The 10,298-nt window shown below is 38.5% G+C and overlaps 1 protein-coding gene across 1 annotated transcript in view; it reads left to right on the plus strand.

Moving 5' to 3' along the window:
- Positions 1-352: 352 nt before the first annotated feature.
- The window catches only part of LOC104536867 (dedicator of cytokinesis protein 8-like), a gene marked incomplete at its 5' end in the record, with an annotated part of 21,458 nt that continues 11,512 nt past the window's right edge, over positions 353-10,298 (plus strand). Inside the window, 9 exons of the mRNA XM_010179601.1 lie at positions 353-495; positions 1,183-1,365; positions 2,036-2,171; positions 2,761-2,848; positions 4,515-4,611; positions 5,871-6,005; positions 7,741-7,893; positions 8,985-9,143; positions 9,950-10,050. Coding sequence (XP_010177903.1) covers positions 353-495; positions 1,183-1,365; positions 2,036-2,171; positions 2,761-2,848; positions 4,515-4,611; positions 5,871-6,005; positions 7,741-7,893; positions 8,985-9,143; positions 9,950-10,050 — 1,195 coding nt within the window. The remainder of the gene's footprint in view (positions 496-1,182; positions 1,366-2,035; positions 2,172-2,760; positions 2,849-4,514; positions 4,612-5,870; positions 6,006-7,740; positions 7,894-8,984; positions 9,144-9,949; positions 10,051-10,298) is intronic.

Here is a 10,298-nt window from a genome sequence, read left to right on the forward strand (position 1 = left end):
CTGGACAGTTCCAAGTCTTATGAAACACTGAACTTAGCTGTGAACTTCAGAGACAACCCCGCATTTGCTACTGTCTTTGCTTTTTTTTTTTAATTTATCTTCTCTGAATGCCTGTAGCTTTTTGGACACATCTCCTTTCCCTGTGTTTATTTGAACAATTTGGCAGCCTTTACAGATGGCTGCAATCTGTCTTGCTGGTGCTGCACCTCTTTCACTGCTTGGTATATCAGCCAAGTCTCAGAGGTGGAGGTGCCAATTATTTTGTTAGGTTACAGCCTGATGGGAGACTGTGACATGTGAGTGGCAACAATTGGATTGCTCTTCAAGTTCCAAAGGAATATTTCAAATCTAGTTTCAGATGCCCGCAGTGGAAAGGGACGCATGGGAAACCCAGAAGAAGAAGAGTCTGCAGGTGCAATCAATCAAAATGTGGCCCTTGCCATTGCAGGGAATCAATTCAACCTCAGGAGTTCTGGAATATCTCTGGTGTCCCTGGTATGTCCAGTGCTCTGCCCATCTCATTTCTTGTATCTGTTTTCCTCTGTCTTTTTTATTTCTCCTTTTATCCTTTCATACAACTGATAACCACAGTCATGTGAAAGTGTTCTTGTTTCCTCCAGCCCCAAACTATACTTCTTAGTCCTCCTCTTTGAGTCATCTAATTACAACTTCACCATAAGTAGTTCCACTTTTTCTCCCTCATACCTATTTCCACTTCCACACCCACCCTAGACTCATTTCCAGATCAGTAAATGCCACTATGACTCCCACATTGCCTCCCAGTCCTAGTCTCACCTGAATCCATGGATCTAGGACTCAAGATCCTTCTTTTTCCCCCTCTATCTTTTTCTTCATGGTTGTTTTTATCTTCTGTACAATTTGGCTGACACAACTGCATGGCAAGAGAGGACCAAACAGTTACAGAATCTTTTTCTACATTGTTCTGAGGAAATTAAAATACAAGCATGTAGCAAAACATGCTCTTGTATGTCTGTCTCTCACATGCATACATTCAAAATTACACATATATTCAAGAAATACAATCAGTATAACCTGAAGAGGTTAAACTTACTGAAGTCCAGTCCTGAGATTTTATTTCACTGAAATTTAAATAATATTGCTTCACCTGAATGACCTCCTTCTTTTTTTTCTTCTTTCAACTGTCACTTTTTATGCTCCTAGCCCTACAGACAGAATGCCACATTAGGTCCTGATACTACTCGCAACCTTTTGATCTCTTTCCTCTGGATCATGAAAAATGCTGATCAGAATCTAATACAGAAATGGATTGCAGACCTTCCATCCATGCAGTTGAACAGGATTTTAGACCTCCTCTTCATTTGTGTTTCATGCTTTGAGTACAAGGTAAGTGAAACATGGCCTGATTTTGTTGTCCTGTTTTGGTTTCTTTTTTTTTCTTTTCCTTACCTTCCAGCTGTGCAGGGGAAATTGGTTCTCGACAACTATTAAATTAGCTGTTGTCTAATCTGTGCTGCAAATGGACAAATTAATTTAGATAAAATAACTGACACTAGCCTTCAAGCAAAATGCAGCCAAAACCTTTGAGAAAGTCCATAAAGTTAGCTTAAATTGTTTTATTACTTTCCTTTTCCTGCAGATTTGAGGACTATTTTGATGGGCAATATATTCACAGCTCCTGTAAGTATTGGAGCTGTCCTCCTTATACTCTACCCATTTCAAAGCAAGGTTGTGGTAGTAGTTAAGAGCTGGGATTGGGCAACAGGATTCCCCTCTCTGACAGAATCTGTCTGAAATAGATAAAATAACCTTCTCTCTGAACTTTAATTTGTTTCTCTGTAGCACTGAGCTTCATATTTGTATTTATTAGCAGTACATATACTGCCTCTTTCCTCATCTGCAACATTTAATTAGCCTTTATATATTAGTCAATCATATTCATTGCTTTCTGCATCCTTTGCAGGTCTTTCCTGTTGTGTCTGGTTCTGGAGATATAATTTGGACTCATATACAAAGATTAAGACATTGATGTTCATTGCTTTGACTTTACTTTCAGGGCAAACAAAGCTCAGATAAAGTTAGCACCCAAGCACTCCAGAAGTCACGAGATGTCAAGGCCCGTTTAGAAGAGGCTTTATTGAGAGGTGAAGGAGCCAGAGGAGAAATGATGAAGCGCTGCAGAACACCAGCTGGTACTTCATACCCCTCTCCCACCATGTCTTTTGAGAGGATCTCAAGAGGTTGTAGACATAAATGTATTTGCTGAGTTTTACACACAGTTCCCGTTTTCATCCTCATATTTTTCACCCACAGTCCTTTCCCCTGCAGACCTTTCTTGGTTTTGCTGTGGATAAAAGTATCATTAGCTTTCGTCTCTCTAAGGTGTACCTAGGACTTAGCTATCCTTAGGTGAAGAACATGAAGCCAACTAAGAAGTTTTAAGACATTCTGAGAAATTGTGTTAGTATCTATTCAAAAGCCAGTAAATGGTGTCTAAACTATCATTAACAAGTTGTTCATAGCAAAAGATGTTGTGTCATTTAATAAATTGAATCATTAGTGTTTTGGTCCTGGAAGACATCTATAAGCAAGCTAATATTTTAAAAATCCTAGATTAAAATAAATGATGGTATCCTGTGCTTTTACTAGAACCCTGAGGCTGTTAAGTTGAATGTTGTTCTGACAGACTGCTATAGACATAGATCTCCTTCTTTTGTTGAGCTATCAGATTTCAGGTGTCCCCTTTTACTTTAATCTCACGGATAAATTTTGTACTTCTAGGCAATGACAGATCAGTGGGGCTAAATGAAAACCTGCGCTGGAGAAAGGAGCAGACTCACTGGCGGCAGGCAAACGAAAGACAAGATAAGTAAGTAATTTTTAAAATATATATATTGCTTTTATTAGAACCAAGCTATTTGGGTTTTTTATGTTTTGTTCTTTCTCTTAGGATGTTTTATTACAAAATCAGCAGTTTCAATCCTTTCCGTCTTCTGTCAAAAAGAAAGAAAAAGAAAATGTTTATGTAGTAGAAGGTATCCAACTGTTGCTATGACACAAGAAAGAGATCACAAATACTTGAATGAGAATTTTAAATAGTTTACACATTTTTTTCTTCTGTTTAGCAGTGTGGTAAACACTAGGCATTGATGCAAGTTGTATCAAATACTTCACAGAGGCTTGCTGCAACATTTATGTTGGTGTTGCTATGGCTCCTCACTGTATACAGTACCGTGGTATAAGGTTTGCCACATTATATCAGTACATTTCACCTTATAAGCACTATATGGTAGTAGACAAGTCAGTGTCTGGGTTTATGGCAAACTGTTTTCAGGAATGATTTGTGTTACTAACAGCATTTTCATATGGTATGTGCTAAGTTTCTGTAAGTATGGAACTTGTTCCTTTTCCCTAAAGGAGATGGTTCATTTGTCCGTAGATACTTGCTTGAATTTTGACTATTTAAATGGACCACTGTGTGTCAGATAGTGACAGTGGTCTCTCACCAGTCCAGCTGCTGTGAGCTCCCATGATGTCCTTTAATGTGTGTGAATCTGAACTGAGAACACTGGCTTGTGCTATGTGACAACTACGTTACTGTAGCCTAGCAGTCATCCATGATTATCACATACATTTTTGAACACAAGGTTGTTAGTTTGGAATTTATCCAAACTTTAAAAAAATACTCATTCTAACTTCTGTGCTAGATGGGAAGAGTGCAGATCATGTGTGGATATTCTTATTTTACCCTGAATATAGTTGCTTTCTCCCAGCCAGTTTCATTGAAATCAGAATAAGAGAGTCCTCCATCAGCAGCACTCGCTATTTACAGTAATTCAGTTAAACCACTTAAAATAAAAATTCTGGCTATATAAGTAGAACTATGCTTGCTGTCCCAGCCTTTCTCTTTTACCCAGTATGCAAGATGTTTGCTCTCATCCTTTGTGGATCACTTTAGTCTATATGTCCCATAAGTAAGGTGTTTGCAGGGGGTCCATGGCACAGCAGGTTTACAGAGATTGCCACTCACCCTCACTCAGTCTGCTTCTCTCTGAGTCTAGCATGCTTTGGGATTGCTGCTGCAGTTATAAGCTAAGTCTGGTGTCAGAGAAGATGCAGTCAGCATGGTTAATGTGCTAATGTGCCAGGCTGAGAGGTTGCTGGAAATAATTCAAACGGCTATGCTGTTTGCTTAATTTGTTCAGTTCTTACTCATATTTAGGAATGCTAAATACACAGGTTGCTATTGAGGAAGCAGAAGCAACCATTTGAACTATCCAGAGGCCTAGTTTTCATCCATCTCCTTTGGAACTTCTGTTGAAATAAGTCCCTTGAGTAAGTCCCTTCGGGACTTCTGTTTCACAATATCAGCTCTCCTGATTTGACTCCATCGTTCTTAAGAAACACCTGTGAATACTGTTTTCATTGTTTCCTGTTACAGAATGGTATCATTTGTATTTTGGCTTTGTTTAAATGCAGACCATCTAACTGGAAGGATACTCTCTGCATGCTTTAATTAAAACTCCTTTTGGCAGGACAAAAGCTGAGTTAGATCAAGAAGCTCTGATCAGTGGAAACTTGGCAACTGAAGCTAACCTCATCATTCTTGATATGCAAGAGAACATCATCCAGGTGGGACATGGCAGAGCTGGCTTGGTACCAATCCTTGCTCTCTCAGAAGCCAGTGAAAGCAAGATTCATTTCTTCTTTTGTTTCTTAGGCAGTGCAAAATGTTTTAATTAAAGATCTTCAGTAAACTTGTATAATCTTGAAGGGAAAAAAAATGAAGAATGAATTCAAAGATTAAATTGCTGACTGCCTTACACTGTTGCCACAAGCCGCTTCTACTATAGGACATTGAACTGCTATGAATGAAAGGAAAATCTACCACCTTGTTTTCACCAGATGTTATTGAAAGCTATTTTCACTTTCTTACTATGATCTTGGAGTTTAGGGAGGATGAGGGAAGATAAATCTTCATTTATGCTAGGAAGGTGTCTGAAGATATTAGTAGTTTGGGACTAGAAAGTTGGATGACCTTTTATCATACTTGCATATGTGATCCTGTGAGACAAAAGGGTTTAAGTTTGACTCCCACAGAATGCTCAGTGCAGGAAAGTATCTTCCACCTGCATGGAGTCCTTCTGAAAAGAGATATGCCCCCATAGAGCAATGCAATGTGCAGAACTTACTTAACTTGTAGGAGTCAGATGCAGTAAAAATTCACAGGTCCTTTTACAGCAGTGGAACCATGCTTAAGTTTGGTCTTCTATTTAGGAGAGATACTCCAAATTCATAGGTACGGGAACACTAATGTTGGAGCAACATGCATGTTCATAAATAGTGAGGAGAAAACTTTGTTCTTGAAAACCTATGGGTGGAAAAGCATTTAGCTACTAGACTCTTATATACTGGGCATAATTTTTGCATGACATCACTCATAGCATGTAGTCTCCCCACTATTTGGGTTATGGGTTTGATCAGAGCATACCAGTATGCCTTTTTAGCCTATATGCTGAGGAAATCAGAGCAGAAAGAGGCAAAGGGTAAGATGGTACTTGCCCATAACAGGATCACTTCCTGATCCAAGGTACATTGAAGAAGGTGGACAAAGCTTCAAGAAGCACTGTAGAAGCTGGCTGAACTTAAAAATACATTGGAGGGTCTGTGGATATTGATAAATATTTGGGACATTTTCCCCTCTGCCTCCCTGATCATTACAAAAGTGTTTTGAAATTCCTCTGAAACAGATGTTAGCAAATGAAAAAACTGCAACTTCTAAACTCCTGGATGTGTCTTATGGACAGGAGAGCAGAACTTCAGTTCCTATGTGCCAGTTCATTGATGAATTACCTTGTGCAGTTATTGTTGTTTTTCTCCTTCATGTGTAGGCAAGCTTTGCAGCAGAGTGCAGAGACAATCTTTTGGGGGGAGTGTTGAAGGTCCTGGTAAATTCTCTTGGCTGTGACCAGAGCACAACTTACCTGACTCATTGCTTTGCTACACTCAGAGCGCTTATTGCTAAGGTATGCTCTTGACATACTTTTGTTTCCATGCTTCCAATCAAGTTATTAGAGCAGTTATTTCTAAAACAGAGCTGTGTACATTCAAATTTTCTTTGGCACTCATTAAAAATGTTTTGTATATGTAAATATAAATGCCTATATATAGGGATGTTAAGGGATTCTACAGCTGTTGTAAGGTTATTTCATTGACCACACAGGATGGAATAACTGAATCTGGATAATCTTGTGGTTTTAGCAGTCTACTCTTAAATATAGAAGATTTACTAATAAAATGTAAAAAATTCTAACCATTATATTTCAAATACATTCTGATTTTAATTAGGAAACTGAATGCCAGGAATGGCACAAATTCCATAAAGTCATATTTAAATTATTATTTCATCGGGACTAGTTTCCAACCAGTTGGACAGCAGACAAATCAAAGCTAACTTATCAGAGATGAGGGAGATTATTCTAGATTTCCACTGCTAAGATAGGTTACAAAATTCTAAGTAGATTCCAAGTTGTTGACAGATTTCATATTTGTTCTAGCTGCAAAATAAGCCAAATCCTAATCTCTCTTTCATTTCTGTATCACTAGTAAAAAAGATATTTCAAAATTTATAGGAGGACAGAATTTGACCCAACATTTTTATAATGTGGGTTATAATGGGTTAGATGCTTCATGAGGACTCTAAAAATCTATTTAAACTTTATTCTCCTACAAATAAAAGCAGTTCCACAAAGGAAAAATTCATTATTTCCTCCTCCCCCCCCCACCCCCCAACTATTCTAAAATCCAAATAACAAACAGGATGCTCCTGTCCAGTTAATGCCTGTCTGCTGTTAAATGCAGATTGGCTGACAAAGTCTAATTACAGGGTAGATATCTGAGTAGTTATGGAACTCATAATTATCTTTTCATTGTATTTATCTTAGAAAGCTAACATCCAATTACAATAATGAATTTTGTGAAGCAATAGTTATTTAAATAGATCTTCTATTTAAGCTGACTCAGTTCTGTATTTTATGAAGCAATCATTCCAATTATTTCTATTACACTGTAGGTATATAGATGTTATTTTACAAATAAAATAACAAATGATAGAACCCTGTGCCAGCAGACTTGTAATATAAATTAGACAAAAAACAGTGAGATAATGGAGTGAAGAAAGGTTGAGAACTGGGAAATGAGCCTGCGAATGAGAAATAACCTGTGTTCTGCTCACACATTTTTATCAGTCCTATGTACGTACATACGGTACCGGTGCATCTGTGCTGTCTATGGTGAGAGTTTCTTAGGACAGAACTGCCTTCTGGATTTATTGTCTGCTAGGTGCATTGTGGAGATGCCATAGAGGAAGGTCTGGCATGAGAGTTGGGCAATGGAAGTTTTGTGCCACACCATAGTAGGAGGAGCATGCTGGAGGGCTGGGGCAGGGTAGAGCATTAATGCAAAAAGCTAGTAGTTGCTCCTTATGCTTAAGGAGTTATTTGCATGGGGTTTATTCTCTCTCTTTCTGCTGCTTTTTTTCCTAAACACAAGGAACATTTTCAAAACTCTTCTTCTCTGTAGAAAGGCTTGAAAATGGAACCTATAGCATCACAGGAATCAAAAGTCCAACTATAAAAATACATAAAATTTAGTTTTTGCAAACTTTAGTCTTTGAATGCTGTGATTTTTGTGCACTAAGCTAATGATGTTTTAATGGCCAGAAATGAGAGTAATGACTGTTTTCTTCTCTATCTCCCTTAGTTTGGAGATTTCCTGTTTGAAGAGGAAGTCGAACAGTGTGCTGACCTGTGTCAAAGAGTTCTCCATCACTGCAGCAGCAGCATAGATATTACACGGACTCAAGCCTGTGCTACTCTGTATCTCCTCATGAGATACAGCTTCAGCTCTACCAATGTAAGATTTCGAGAACAGCAGAATGTCTTGTGCTACCTTTTTTTGCGATCAATTAAAACTGAAGCTGAAGTTGTGATATCAAATCGAATGCATCTGCAGATAAACAGTCATATGTTATGCTGTTTCACATGTTTGAACCAGAAGAAGGGCTAGAAGTATAGGGTGAAAGTAGTTTTAATTATTGTTCTTTACTTTCTTTAGGAAAATGTTACTTTCTGCAACATTTGTAAATCCATCTTCAAATAGAACTGCCTTAAGGCTCTGATAGCAAGGACTATACAATACATAAGCAATACTTTTAATTTTGTCACTTTTATTTTTTTCACTCCTGTGTCAGAACTTAGTTAATCTTATACTAGCTCTACTCTAATGCAATTACGACCTCTGTAGAACTACTGTATGCTTGTATTAATGGGAATTCTTTGCTGACCTCTTGGTCTTTGACTAGGCTCTGATTCTTACCACACATATGGAGAAAAATATGTATGTTGTGCATGTAGGTTCACAATGTCCTAGCATGAAAAGAATATACATTAGCTTTTCGGGTAGCATCTGGTGTTGCACAGCATTTTCTTCCCTAGTTGTTGCTTTTAAATATTTGAATACATAAAAAGTGCTGACTTTGCAGGAGGAAAATGTATCTCTTGGACACCATGATCAGCAAGGCATAGTGCATCACTAGGTGAAGCCTTCAGAGGCCTTTTGCTTGCCAGACTTGTTTCCTGAATGTTTTCCCAGTCCTGCCTCCTCTTCTCCTCTGTGGGTGGCCTGATCTACACACCACTGGTCTGTGCAGAGTGGGGAAAGAGGTGCTTCTGACCTCCCCTTGTCTCAAGCAAGCATATGTATTCTAAGGTACATTCTTGCCCCAAAGTACAGGCATGTCAGAATTAGGGAACTTTGGCTTAACCAGGTAAAACGGGACTAGCCTTGATGCATCAGAGGCCATTGCTGTGAGCAGTGAGTTTAACACACTCCGTGTGGGAAGGAGAAAGTGGGTTGGTTTATACAGCAGATAGAGATGTGTGAAATTATATACATGGCACAGTGCAGCCATCATTCTCTGATGTTCTTGTTTTTTCTTCTGAAAGAATTTTGCAAGAGTGAAGATGCAGGTGACCATGTCACTAGCCTCTCTGGTTGGCAAATCACCTGAGTTTAATGAGGAATTCCTTCGACGATCCTTACGAACCATCCTAGCCTATGCAGAGGAAGATGCGGATATGCAAGCAACTCCTTTTCCCATTCAGGTAAAATCTTTTATGATATCTGTGGCTTTTATCAGGAGCATAGGGCATCACTAGATGAATGTGTGCCATCACATAGGAACGCACTTGGAGCAAGTCCTAGATCTTGGTCTTCCAAAGCAATAAAAATAAGGATGCAAGGTGTATGGCATGAGTTTATTCCTAACACAACAAGAAGCAGGGAAGAAGCTGACGACATAATTCCATAGAATAAACTCTTTAGTTCCACTGAAATCACAGGAGAATCATCTCATAGCTTTATTTAGAATTTTCTTCTAGACCCCAGCAGGAACCATACCCTGCAAGGGTTTCCCAAGATGGAATTAAATTCATTGTGTTTTCAGACAAGTAGCATCATGGAAACTTTTCTCCCTTTTTCAACTCACAAGGTAGCAGCAGCAATAATAAAAAACGTTCCAAATAACAGTCATATTATTTGCTGAAATTCTTGCAGAAACTCAACTTGTGCTGAAGACTTACAAACAACTTCTGTTTTGTTATCAGATCACTGATCAACTAAAGCTGAACATTAGCACATAGATTTTTTTTTAATTTGGAAATAAACAGATCAAAAGATTATAGCTTATTTTGATTAACTAAATGTGTGTATAAGATTTACTACGTCAGCAGTCTTCGCTGCATTGAATGGAGTTGGAAAAACATGTCTTGTAGCAATTCAGCATCCTGACATATCCTTGCGTAAGAGAGACTAACAGAGAATAACATAGTCTGGTTCAGATACTGTTATTTTCCTAGAACAGAAAAAATAAACACCTGAGAAATGCATGTTGATCTTTTTATTACTGCAGGTAGAGGAGCTGCTATGTAATCTGAACAGCATTCTGTCAGATACAGTGAAAATGAGGGAATTTCAGGAAGATCCGGAGATGCTCATGGATCTCATGTACAGGTGAATCCATTTAGAATTGCTACCGAGGAAATTCTGCAGTGTGGTGAGCACAAAATCTGTGCATTTTAGGGACAAACTGTGGACAAACCTTCTAGCTGTTCTGTTTATGTACATTCCCACTTTAGCCCAGCTGATCTTTCACAGGGGAGCCAGGCTACAGGACTGAGCATGTTGCAGTGGAGCCACTGTGAGGTGGGCATAGACTTGGGCAAAGATGAGACTGATGTGCACTGTAGAGTCATGGGTTC

This window comes from Mesitornis unicolor, unplaced genomic scaffold (assembly GCF_000695765.1).
Source record: "Mesitornis unicolor isolate BGI_N332 unplaced genomic scaffold, ASM69576v1 scaffold19782, whole genome shotgun sequence".
In the NCBI taxonomy this organism is placed as follows: Eukaryota; Metazoa; Chordata; class Aves; order Mesitornithiformes; family Mesitornithidae; genus Mesitornis; species Mesitornis unicolor.